This window comes from Phoca vitulina, unplaced genomic scaffold (assembly GCF_004348235.1).
Source record: "Phoca vitulina isolate PV1807 unplaced genomic scaffold, GSC_HSeal_1.0 scaffold25, whole genome shotgun sequence".
Taxonomy (NCBI): domain Eukaryota; kingdom Metazoa; phylum Chordata; class Mammalia; order Carnivora; family Phocidae; genus Phoca; species Phoca vitulina.
This window is the reverse complement of record NW_022589728.1, coordinates 40,676,272-40,689,502: the sequence shown is the minus strand read 5'-3', so window position 1 is coordinate 40,689,502 and position 13,231 is coordinate 40,676,272. Positions and strand designations below refer to the sequence as shown.

The 13,231-nt window shown below is 44.1% G+C and overlaps 1 protein-coding gene across 1 annotated transcript in view; it reads left to right on the top strand.

Annotated features, from left to right (window-relative positions):
- Positions 1–13,231, top strand: part of CDH17 (cadherin 17) — a 53,075-nt gene that overhangs the window by 30,626 nt on the left and 9,218 nt on the right. The window contains exons 12-13 of the mRNA XM_032421997.1: positions 7,398–7,642; positions 10,516–10,646. Of these exons, the coding sequence (XP_032277888.1) occupies positions 7,398–7,642; positions 10,516–10,646 (376 nt within the window). The remainder of the gene's footprint in view (positions 1–7,397; positions 7,643–10,515; positions 10,647–13,231) is intronic.

The window sequence follows — 13,231 nt, the reverse complement described above, 5'->3', positions numbered from 1 at the left end:
GGGGCTCCGGCAGTGAAGTTTGTGTGAGGACCAACTGAAACCATTAGGATCCTGTGTCAGTCTGACATTTGGAAAAGGACTAGGGACGACTCCCCCCACCCTGTTCATGGCTGTCTACATGGAGAAGAAGAATTGCAGAAGGATCAGATAAAGGAAAGGGCAGTTTTCAGAGTTGGCAGTGGGTGGTCCAAGCAGCAGGCTGGATCCTTTCCCAGCAGGAGGCGGCAGACAGCTCCCAGTTTCTCCCAGGACCAGAGCTCTCTAGACATCTAAGAGAAGATAGAGGCCTGCCCATCTCGGTACGAACGATTCCCACATGTCAACATTTTCTCGTGGTGGCTTGTTGTGAGCCAACTTAAGTTAATTGGACCATTTGTGGCTAATGGACACCTTTAGGGAGATGTTGGTGACCCCGAATGATTAGTGGTGGGTGCGAGCTGTGAGTAGTCTTCCACACAACCTTGACATGAGGAGGTATGTTACAATCCAGCAGGCTTCTGACCAAAATCCTTGTCATATCCTTATTATTTTGTGGTTGTATTCCTAGTGTCTGGAATGCTGCCTGGCATATAGGAGAGTTTGATAAGTATTGGTTGGCTGAATAAATAATTGAATTCTGTCCTATACACAGTTATTAACAGACAAGCACAAAAACAGTCATCCAATTTGTGCTTTAGGCCTATGAAATCCTAGCTCTCTGTCCTTCGGGCACTGTGATAACAGTATTCTAGTGAAAGGATTTTGTCTGACTGTCCAAAGAAAAGGGATCCGAGACAGAGACAGAACAGAACTGGAGTTCTAGAACTCTGAAGGGTATAGGCTGCTGGACTAGCCAGATCCTCACACTCTCGTTCATGTGATGACTGAGAGATTATAGTATATTTTAAACCAAACCACATGTCTTGGATACCACTAATAGCACCACCTTCCTCTCTTTGTAAGATCACTCTGCCAATTAACAAACCTTCCAGTGCTGCTTGAGCTAGTAGCTCAAGGCCTGCAGTAGCTGCCTCTGGAGCGTGCATCTCTGATTAAGATCTCTTCAACGCTCAACAACAACTGACCCTAAGGTGTGGATTCTTGATTAGGATACCCCAAATGTTAACCAGCCACCCTTAGGACTGTCTGTATTCACTATGACAGATGCATGTATTTATACTGTTTTTAGTGTTTTAAATAAATTAGACTCTATAATGTGGTTACTTGTGTATGACTTAGGCTTCTAATTCCCTACGCGATTAAGCTGCTAGGGGACTACCACTGCTTTTGAACCATTGTGTTAATCATTTTTTAATGTTTAAAACTAGTTTAAAAAAAAAACACATAGGGGCGCCTGGGTGGCTCAGTCGTTAAGCGTCTGCCTTCGGCTCAGGTCATGATCCCAGGGTCCTGGGATCGAGCCCCGCATCGGGCTCCCTGCTCCGCGGGAAGCCTGCTTCTCCCTCTCCCACTCCCCCTGCTTGTGTTCCCTCTCTCACTGTGTCTCTCCCTGCCAAATAAATAAATAAAATCTTTAAAAAAAAACCACATAACATGGAATCTATCCTCTTACATTTTATAGTGTACCTTCTCTATATGCCCCTGTTGTAGAGCATCTCTAGATCTCTTTTGCTTGCAAGAATGAAACTCTATGTTCCTTGAACAGCAGCTCCCCTTTTCCCCCACCCTCCAGCTCCTGGTGACCACCATTCTGCTTTCTCATTTCTGTAAGTTTGACTCTTCCAGGTAGCTCAAAGACGTGAAGGCAAACATAATTTGTCCTGTGACTGGCTTCGCTTAATGTTCTCAAGTTTCTTCCATGCTGTAGCATATGGCAGGATTTTCTTCTCTTTTGAAAAGGCTGTATAATTTTCCATTGTGTGTATATACCACATTTTCCTTATCCATTCATTTGTCAGTTGACATTTTGGTTGTGTTCACCTCTTGGCTACCGGGATTAATGCTGCATGATCATGGGAGAGCAAATATTCTGTTTTCAGTTCTTTGGGGTAAATAGTCAGGAGTGGATTGCTGGATGATATAGTTGTTCTAGTTTTCAGTTTTTTGAGGAACCTCCAGGCTGTTTTCCACAGCAGCCCTAGCATTTGACATTCCTGTAAACAGTGCGTGAGGGTTCCAGTTTCTCCACATCCTCGCCAGCACTTGTTTCTTTTCTTAAGTTCGATAATGGCCATCCTAACAGGTGTGGTTTTGATTTGCATTTCCTTGATGAGTAGTGATGTTGAGCATCTTTTAACATACCTGTTGGCTAGTTGTATGTGTTCTTTGGAGAAATGTCTACTTAAGTCCTTTGCCTAGTCATTTCTAGGTAAAAATCAGGTCATTTTGGTTTTTTTATGCCAACAATTTGCAGGAGTTTCTTCTTGATATGATGCATATCACCTCTCATCAGATACATGGTTTGTAAAATAATCTCTCCCATTCTGTAGGTTGCCTTTTCATGCCGCTGCTGATTTCCCTTGCTCTCCCGAAGCTTTTCAGTTTGATGTAGCCCCGCTGGTGTAGTTTTGCTTTTACAGCCTGTGCTTTTGGTGTCCTATCCAGAAACTAAGCTTCTTAGTCACTTTTCTATCAGCAACTGTTCACCTGAATTACAAATGTGCTAATTGTGGGCAGATTTGGCCTAGGAAGCCCTATTGCCCGACTGTAGTCCGCTTCACTTTACGGAGCATGTCTGCATCCCTTCTCCTTAGTGCTCCACCCTGACCCCAGCCAAGGCACAGCTAAGCTCCACTGTGCAGATGAGGTTCAGGTCTCCCAGCCATGGCAGAGCTGGGAACTTGACCCCAGAAACCATTAGGGAAATGGTTTCTGTCGAGCCTGCTGTTGCCACCTACTAGCCCTGCGACCTTGACCATACGGGGTCAGCTCTCAAAGCCTCAGTTCTCTCATCTGTAAAAATAGGCCAAATGGTGGCACCTTCTTGAAAAGGATGCCGGAGGATTAAACGCGAAAATACATATATAGCTCTTAGCCCAGCACCCGGCACACAGTAAGCTTAATAAATGTCCAGCATTATTTTAATTCTGATTAATTCGAGCTAATTTAGCATCTCTCATTTCTGACACTACATGTGTGCGTTTCCACACCAAGCAATTCTTTGAGACCGGCCTGAAGGCCTACAATTTAACTCCATTCTGGGACTACCTACCTGGAGATAGCGCAGACTCCGCAGGGTAAGGGCTCAGTCCCACGAGACTGCCCCTTCTTCGGAAGCCAGTTGCAAATCGCGGCTTGTCACCTGTACTTTGGAGTGACTGGCTGTAAGTTGGCTCTGTGACTCCCTCCTTGGGTCCCACCACTTGCTAAAATAGCTCACAGAACTCAGAGAAACACGGACATTGACTAGTTTATTGTATCATGGATATGATAAAGGACATAGGGGGACAGCCGGTGAAAAGATCCACAGGGCAAGGTCTGGAAAGTTTCCCCAGTGCAGGAGCTTCTTCCTACTCTTGAGTTGGGGTGCCCCATTCTCCCAGAACTTGGGATATGTTCACCAACCTGGAAGCTCTCTGAACTTGTGGGATTTTTATGGAGGCTTCCTCGTATAGACAGGGTTGATCATGAACTCAATCTCTAGCTTTCTCTCCCTTTCCTGGGAGGTGCGGGTGGGGCCAGAAGTGCTTGATCTTTCTGGTGAGCAGCCTCCATCCCGAAGCAACCCAGGAGCCCATCAAGAATGGCTTCATTAGAACAAAAGGTATTCCTCTCGGGACGCCTGGGTGGCTCAGTCGGTTAAGCGTCTGCCTTCAGCTCAGGTCATGACCCCAGGGTCCTGGGATCAAGTCCCACATCGGGCTCCCTGCTCCGCGGGAGTCTGCTTCTCCCTCTACTTGTGTTCTCTCTGTCAAATAATAAATAAAATCTTTTAAAAAAAATAAAAATAAAAAAAAAAAAAAAAAAAAAAGGTATTCCTCTCACCCAGGAAATTCCAAGGGATTTAGGAGCTCAGTGTCAGGAATCAGGGGCAGAGAACAATATATATTTTTTCTATTATTTCACATTCCAACGTGATGTTGAGGATTAAACAAGTTTTGGAAATGCTGTCCTCCTCAATATTTACTGCCACCCAAAGCACTGGCCGGTTGTGCAGTAGAACATGATAGTCTGGGGGACAAGCGGGTATCAGGAGCAGCAAGTCTATTCCTTTGAGTCCTGCCTGGCTTATTGATAATTCCCCTATGGGATCCCCTTTTTGAAATTTGGGGTTTTGTTTCAGCTTTAATTTCTTTAAATGCAAACGTTGTCACTTCTCTATCATGGCTGGTCTTTTTGAATTCTCAGTCCTTGACCTGTTTTTAACTAGCTTAAGTGTCATTTGGAAAAGTAACGCACGCACTTTTTCCTCGTCACTGATCACTGGTGACAATGTTACATATCCCCAGTCTGCACTCCTCTCCCTCAGCACTTCTATCTCTGCCTCCAGGCTGAATCTAAATCACTGGGTTTGATTTAACTCAAGCAGTTGTGTGAAGAGGAAAGGTGGCCTGAGCATGTTTTGTGAGCTCATCTGATGACTGTATCTCATCAGATGGGACCCACGACCATCCCAGGAGGCCGTGATAGGTCTCTTGACTTGGCTTTGCAGGCACATCCCCGTGTTATGAACGACGATACACAAGGTTTGATAAGGCTTCTCCTTGATTAAGTTCTGCTGATGATCATTTGCTAATTTAGCATCTTTCATTTCTGATTTTTTCCCTGGAAGATCTGGCTCAGTGTTTTTCCTGGCGTGAAAGTTAAGCACTCTGATCAATGGCAGGCTGCTTCTTTCTCCTTTGTTCTTCCATTCAGTATGTGTTTAAGGAGCACTGACTCCCTCTCCTAACTGGTCTCCCAGTCGAGGGTGGGTACCCCTCACGTGGCTGCTCCCAGAGTTATTTTCCTAAAACACAAATCTGACCACATCAGTTCTTATGCCTTGTGCCTCCCTTTGCTCCTCAAGGATGACGTTCCAGCTCCTTAGCTGGATGCACAGTCTTCTCTGTCTCAGCCTCACGCATTCTATCTTGATGACACAGGCTGCTTCCCATTTGCAGACGTAGTGTCTCATTTCTTTATCGCCCACCTCTGGGGGCCGCAGTGATGGGAGGGGAAAGCCAGGGAGGCCCCTGAAGATCTGTTTGGTGTGAGGATGGGATGCACCTCTTCTGTCTGAGCACCCAGAGAGTGGAGCTGCCTGCCTGAGCCTGGGCTTGGCTGGACCAGCAAGGAGCAGAGAGTGCTTCCTCTGTCCACAGTGCAGGCTTGCTCTGGGGGCTGCTGTCTTTCTGTTCCAACTACCAGGCTTTCTCGGTTTGATGCCCTTGCCTTCATTCCCCGAGATGAAGAGTGGGTCTCTGGGAATCAAAAGCTCCAGCTTGCATCCCACCCCCAGGTAGGGAGACCTCAGACCACTTGGTGGTGATCAAAATGTCATCATGGGGCCATGGCCTGCAGACAGTGGGTGCTTATCTCTGTGAGCAACCTCTTTTTTACATCTCATCTGGCTTACAAAATTTTATATCCTTTATATTATATCCTGTCCATTGCTTCTTATTTTCTAACTCAAATGGCCTTGAATCTTCACACATAATTCTTTCTCTTCCATATGAACAACCTTTCTATCGTACTTTCTATTTGAGCTAGAAATTGCGTTGTGATGTTGTGTGTGTTTGTGTGTGCATGGAGGAGAGGGGTTTCTGGAGAGTGGGAATTTTCTCCGGAATGTCTTTTCCACTGGAGCCCTCAAGGGCCCACGAAGACCGAGTCTTTCTCATCTTTCTATTTCTTGACTGATGATACACGATGGATACTGTGTGCCAAGGAAGAGGGGAGAAGCAAAGATCAGTATAACACAGAGAGCTTATGCTTAGTAAGGATCTAAAATAGATAACCAAACAATTAGAGTCTTGAGTCAGAAACTGAGAGATTACAGAGGACATGGAGCTTGTCCATTTGGAGATAGCAGATGGGGATTGGCTGTAGAGAGGACAGCACTGAGCCAACTCCTGCCTGAGGGGGAGAACTTTTTCAGATGTTAGGGAAGGGCAGGCCAAGCTAATGCAATCATGTGTCAAATCCTCCACGAGTTTTTCTGTTCATGAATGGATATTACCATTTTTGTTCAACCGATGAGAAACTGATATAAACTAAAGTTAAAAGACTGACATCTCACCAAGAGATCCTGGGTCTTATAGGCCTGGGAGAGTGAATCAAATAATGTAGTTTCCATAATCCACAATCCACAATCCATAATGTACCTTCTGGGCTTCACTTTGGTTCCTTTGTTTTTGAGGTCCTGGGTACCATTGAGACCGTGACTGTATACTCTCCCTAGGAAAAAACTCACATGTGCGCATAGTATAAATATTTAGATTTTGGTTTCTAGGGCTTCACGGATTCCCAGAAGCCTTTTAATCCCAGATGAGAAGCCCAACTTTAGGGGCTATTCCTCTTCAGCAGGCCTTTCGGACTAGGATTTTTTTCCCCTCATAGAATCATGGACTCAATGTCTTGAGAGAGACCTTAGAAGTCACATAAAACCAGTTGCTGAAATGCTACGGAAGTCCTTTCTATGCTGGCCTGTCACACGTTGTTTAAGCCTGTTCTTGAAAGGTACCAGAGTTGGGAATTTACTGTTTTTTGAAGCCACTCCTTCTGTCTTGGGTAGCCCTGTTAGATTCTTCCTCATACTGCACTCAAGTTGGTCTCTTGCTTCTTGATTCCTGGCTCTGTCCAGCATAGGCTGTCACAAGAGCAGACCCTCTCTCTTTCGATTTTCTCTGCTAACCTCTCCTACCTTTTATGCAGGTAAGTTCTTTATTTTGGGGTTTGGATTCGGAGGTCCCTGGGAAATCATTCTCTATACGATGTGGATGTCTGTATATAAGCTTTTCCCTAGCTGTCTTCTGAGAATTTTCTTGAGAGAACTAGTAAGTTTCTGCTCAATGAATGAAGTATCCCAGGGTTACATAAATTTAAGGGACGCTGCATTGATTTCCTCTTCTAGGAGAGTCATAATGCATCTAGCATATTGAAAGCTCTGATAAGTCCTGCAGCAAAGACTTTGGCTCTGTTATCATTCTGACAAGCAGGTTTTTGCTGACACCAAATTGGGAACTGCTGCTCTGTAAGAAAGTATTTATTTATTTATAGAGAAAGAGAGAGAGTGTATGGTGGAAGGGGCAAAGGGAGAGGAGAGAATCTTAAGCAGGCTCCACACCCAACGTGGGGCTCGATCTCACGACCCTGAGATCAAGACCTGAGCTGAAATCAAGAGTTGGACGCTTAACTGACTGAGCCACCCAAGCGCCCCTGTAAGAACGTTTTTAAAGGACCATTGGGAATGAATCTTTTAAGGGAGCCAATCATCCCCCAAATTAATTTTTCCTCTTTTTTCTCCCCCTACACAGCCTCTTGATTTTGAAACAACAGCCATTCACGATATTGTGTTCCAAGCGGAAAATCCTGAGCCTCTGGTGTCTCGTGTAAATTACAACACCAGCTCTTCTGCCACGTTCAGACTTATTGTGACAGATGTGAATGAAGTACCAGAATTTTCCGAGCGCGTATACCAAGCAAAAGTCAGAGAAGATGTGGCTATAGGCACTAAAGTGGGCAATGTGACTGCCAGGGATCCGGAAAATCTGGATATAAGGTAGAGGAGAGCAGTGTTGGTTAGGCCCAGCTGTGCTGGGACCATGGCCAGTGGGGAGGAGGAAGGGTTGGGAGGGATAGAGAAGCTGGTCTGACTCCAGGGCTCTCCTCTAAGAAAGCAGCCGGTGATCTGAAGCTGTATCCCAGGACACAGGGTGGACATGACCTTGGTTCCAACAGTCGTCAGTACCCTGGGAGCATCAATGAGAAATCAGGCTCAGGCAAGTGGGAAGCATGTCAGCTTCCATCCCAGCCCACTCACCACAAATCCCAGCTGACGGCTGGTGAGTTCAGGAGATGGGGTCCAAAGACTGGGCTGCCTAAAGCCAGGCTCTGTGTCTGTACCAGGCATGGGAGCCAGGGTTTGGGGGAGATTGCTGTCCAACCCCTAAGGTGGACTGAAGTTCTTTCTAGACAGAGAGAATGAAGCAAAAGCCCAACTGGACAGACTCACCCACTTGATAGGGTTAAGGGAATCTTCTGGATGTAGAGTGCCTACGTTCTTTGGCTCTCCAGACAACAGGTCTGGGGTGACAAGACTCATTCCAGAGCCTACCCCTGGAGAGGCTAGTGCTCAGGCTGAGGTGGTTAAACAAAATGTGCAAATCTTTCCATCTTAGCAATTCTCAATCATTTTTTCCCCAGTGCAATAGGACCTACACAGATTTGTCTTAAACATGTGCAATGATAATTTGCCCAAGATATATATGTTGTGTATACATCAATATCGATAACCTCTTTAAGATTGTATAGTTAATAAGCACATAGGTAGGATTTGAGCCCGGATATTTTGCTTCTGTTTTATCACATTGGCACTACTGTCTGTGGCATAACGAATACTTCAGCTTAAACCATTGGCTTAACCCATTGCATATGGTTATGAATGCCAATTCCTTAAATTTCTCAAAACATTTCAGGGGAGTCTTGCCTCCCAGTGAGCTGTCATTTAGGCATGTGAAATCACCTCTAAGACCTTTTTCTTTGTCAGGGAGTAAAGTTCCTACCTATTGTTTCATTCTCTATGTCCCATAAAGGCAAAGGGAAGAGAGAAAGAATAGTGGGGGCTACGCTGTGTGGTTTAGAGTAGATACTGCTGTATACATCAGAGTCACAAAGTATGATGGGGCACAAAATGTTTATAATTTACAACCATGTATTGTTTAACAAATGCTTCTGCCTTCTTCATGAGAATGCTATAAAAATCATCAAAGACAAGTAAATAAAAATTTGAGTTTATGAGTGGGCAAAACAAAAACATTTAAGAAAAGTTCTTGGATTGACGAAAAGGTATACCAAAAATACTATTAAATTGAAATCAGGAAGATGAGGATGAAGACAGAGAAGGGGAGTGTCCTGTAAGAAGACAAATGAAAAGAGGGTTTCAAGAATGAGGAATAATCAATCAATAGTTCTGATGCTAGTAATAAGTCAGTTAAGAATTAAGGATGACTCCCAAGTTTTTGGCCTGAGTTCATTCTTTTTCTCTCAGTTCGGCAAACTGATAATCCATCAGCACCCAGTGGTCCTTTAAAAAAGTAGATCAGATCATAGGACTCCTCCGAAAACCCTCCAAAGAGTTCCCATCTTACTCAGAATGAAATCCCAAGTACATAGGATTTCTTCTTCATCACCCGTACACACAGCCTAACAGTGCTTGGCATATAGATCATACTAATATTATGAAAAAAATTAATTTGATGAAAGAACACATCCTGACTTTTTAATCATGCTCTTGCTTTTGGACATGTAGGTTGTTTCCAGTATTTTTTTTTATTGTATAAAATATTTTGAATCTATGTATGAATGTAATTCTTTTCTAACTTCAATTAAATTGTTTTTTATTTGGGGACAATTTCCAGAGGTGGTATTCTGTGGTCTGAAGACATGGACATCCTTATGGCTATGTTGTATTCCTTCCCAAAGGGCTGCACTAATTGGTTTTCTGGTGGTTCTAGTCTTATCTCAGATTCATCTCTAGTACACCTGCCAATGAGTTCCACTGAAAACACAAATATGACTAGAACACTTTCCTGCTTAACAGCATTCTGTTGCTGCCTGTTGCTTCCAATGATCTGGCTCTTTCCACCTCCCTGGCTTCATCTTTTGCCATCCACTGCTTCCCATTTTTATCCCAACACGGCTGGAATGCTCGACTCCCCCACACCACCAGGCTAGTCCTCGGCCTCTTCTGCACTAGCTCACACATTGTTCCTTCTTGAAGCATTCTTTTTCTTGCCTTAGTTAACATCTCCGGCTTCAGAAAGACTTCTCTGGGATACCGCAGGGCCCCTCTCATTGTATTTGCCACATTTTATTGGAACTATCTATTTCTGTGTCTGTCTCTTCCACTGGCTTAAGAGCTCCCCGCCCCCCTTTTGGGTAATCTCCGCTCTTGTTCTAATGCGCGATATTTGCTAAGCACTCAGTAGATGTTTGTAGAATGAGCAATTAATTCACTGTGCCACGAGCAGCCTCTGAGTATCCACCCATTCACCTAACATCTCCACCCCTGGGTGTCCGAGTTTTCTTAGAGGGAGTGGTTGGCTAATCAGTTTTCAAAGATGCTTCCAGGTTGTTTTAATTGGAATCCTTTGATTTCCAGGAAAGTTTAACTTTTTTCCTCTGGAGTTTGTGACTATACCTTTTTTAATAAAACAAATATAACTACGATTCTGTAAGGATGCGCAAATCCTCCTTTTGAAGGTGGACGGTATGCAAGTAAAGCATTAATAATATAAAATAATGATCCTTTAAATATGCCGTAAGGGATATGCAAGGGATGAGGCTCTTAGAACAGCATAATGATCTTAAACTATCTTCGCATCTTCGCACAGAGTAATGTGGGTTTTCTTTTGCTCTTTTCGCCTTATGAAGTTATTCCCTGAGAGACAATGGCAGAGGCTGGCTTAAAATTGACCCCGTCACGGGTGAAATCTCTACTGTGGCTCGGCTCGACAGGGAAGCTGAGAGTGTGTATCGGGTGCAAGTGGTGGCCACCGAAATAGGTGAGGAAAAAAGTAACGAATGATTAGGGGCTACACCGATAGACATGGGAGGGAAGGTGAGGTGGGTGGGAAAGTTCACTGGATCCGATTGTCAGAATATCTTCTAGTGGAAGGATGATAAAGGTACCGAAGGGGAGGGAAGTGCTCACACCTTCCTGGCTTGGTGCAGGGGGGGATCCACCGGCATCTCTCCGGCAAGGGTGCACCTGCAGGCTGGCCGGGCTGCAGCGGTGCTCTTTCCGGTTGCTCTTGTTTCCTGTGGGGGCTACAGCTTTGGGGAAGGTTCCTGCATCTCTGCTGAACTACATCCCCTTCCTCCAAGGCGGTTGTGGGTTTCTCCTGAGAGCAGGGCCAAACCACTGCCCTGCTGACCTAGACCATGACTTGCTCCTTCAGCCTTAAATTGCAGTGGCTCGGGGCTGATCCGTTCTGAAACAGAAAATGTTTTATGCCATGTTCTCACCTTCCATATGTGCCGGAATCACCTGGGAGCTTGTTCAATCAGATACAAGGTGTTCATCTCTGGAGACTCTGATTCACTAGGTTTGGGTGGCCCTGGGTATCTCTGTTTTGCTGAAATCGGGTGAGCTTTTGAAAGGAAAGACTTATTATATAGATAAACCAAGGATGTTTGAATCATCCTGTGTAGTCCTTGCATCCCACTTAATCTGGTCATGGTGATATATATTCCTCTCTGACTTTGAATGTGGAGTTCCAGAGAACTTGAAAAATTAAAATAAACATACACCCATAGGAATAGTATGCTTACCAGTGATAAGGCTGGTGATTAAAACATTAGGTTTCTTTGCATTTAAATGGAATTTTCCAACTTAGCGTAGAAATTCTGTTGATCTTATGCTGGTTGAAACCTCTAATTGAGTAGCAAATACATCTGCCCGGTTTACCGAAAAATGAGAATGGAACAAATTAGGACTAAATAAATACAGTTTTAGACCAAAAAAATAAACTTCTAAATGTGAGGCCCAGGAATTGGGAGGTGGAATGGGGAACATTCCAGTGGATGGGAATCATAAAATGGCCCCGCATGTGAAAGGATTAAGAAAAACAAAAGTGCCACAGTCAAGTTAAGCCAATGATGGTAGAAATGCTGGAGTCTGTGCCAAATTTGGAACAGTTGTGTGCAAGCAGACACGCCTTGCTGAGGCGGATCGGGGACTCGCTCTCTCCCCTGCTTGTTTCCGGACGAGCACATTCCACTATCACATTGTATACATTGAACTCTTGATTTAAAAGCTCCCGATTAATCAGTAGGAAGTTTCTGGCTGAGTCTTTATGCCTCACATTCCACTACAACATACTGTGGAGATCAACACTTCACTTTGGATGTGTCCTAGAGACCTCTCACGTTTTAGACGTTCCATGAATCAAAGCCAGGATCCCAAGCCCTGTTCCCTTTGTTGGTTCTGAAACGGTGCAGATAGATGAAATGACTTCAAGAGCACCGTGGCTTTTCCTCCTTTGGTTATGTGTTGTCAGGGCCATGGAAGACAGTTGAAAAGCAAAGCAAGAGGACAAGGTTCACTGGAATTAAAACAAGATGGGGTCAGAAACTGTGGAACCGGTATCTGATTGACGTCAGGGAGAATGAGAAGAGTCAGTGTTTACATTGCACTGGCAGCCCTGGTTTTAAACACTTAGTGTAATAACTTAATCCTCATACAACACTATAGGTAGGTGCTATTCTTGACCATATTTTATGGATGAGGAAGTCAAGGCACTGAGAAGTTAAGTAACTTGCTCACAATCACACAGCTACCATCTGTTAAGGCTACAGAGTTTAAATCTCTCACCGCTACATCATAGTAAATAACGTTTCTGGAGCCCTTTACTATTTTCAACAAACACTACGTGTGGGATCCTCACAAAGTCACATATCTTATAGCTGAAAAAATGATGTGTAGAAAACTTAACAAATATGCCTAGGTCAGTGTTGAAGAGAAATTGTGGGCTCTAGAGTCAGACTTCCTGGGGTGGAAGACTTTCTATTGCTGTGTGACCTTGGGATGTCACACAACTTCTCTGAACCTCAGTCTTGTCATCAGTAAACACACATCGGAGTTGTTTTGAAGTAATGTATACCCAAAGCAATCTACGCATTCAATGCAATCCTGATCAAAATAACACCAGCATTTTTCACAGAACTAGACAAACAATCCTAAAATTTGTATGGAACCACAAAAGACCCCAAATAGCCAAAGCAATCCTGAAAAAGAACAACAAAACTGAAGGCATCTTGATTCTGGACTTCAAGCTCTATTACAAAGCTGTCATCATCAAGACAGTATGGTACTGGCCCAAAAAACAGACACATAGATCAATGGAACAGAATAGAGAACCCAGAAACGGACCCTCAACTGTATGGTCAACTAATCTTCAACAAAGCAGGAAAGAATATCCAACGTAAAAAAGACAGTCTCTTCAACAAATGGTGCTGGGAAAACTGGACAGCCACATGCAGAAGAATGAAACTGGACCACTTTCTTACATCATACACAAAAACAAATTCAAAAGGGATGGAAGACCTAAATGTGAGATAGGAAACCATCAAAATCCTAGAGGAGAAC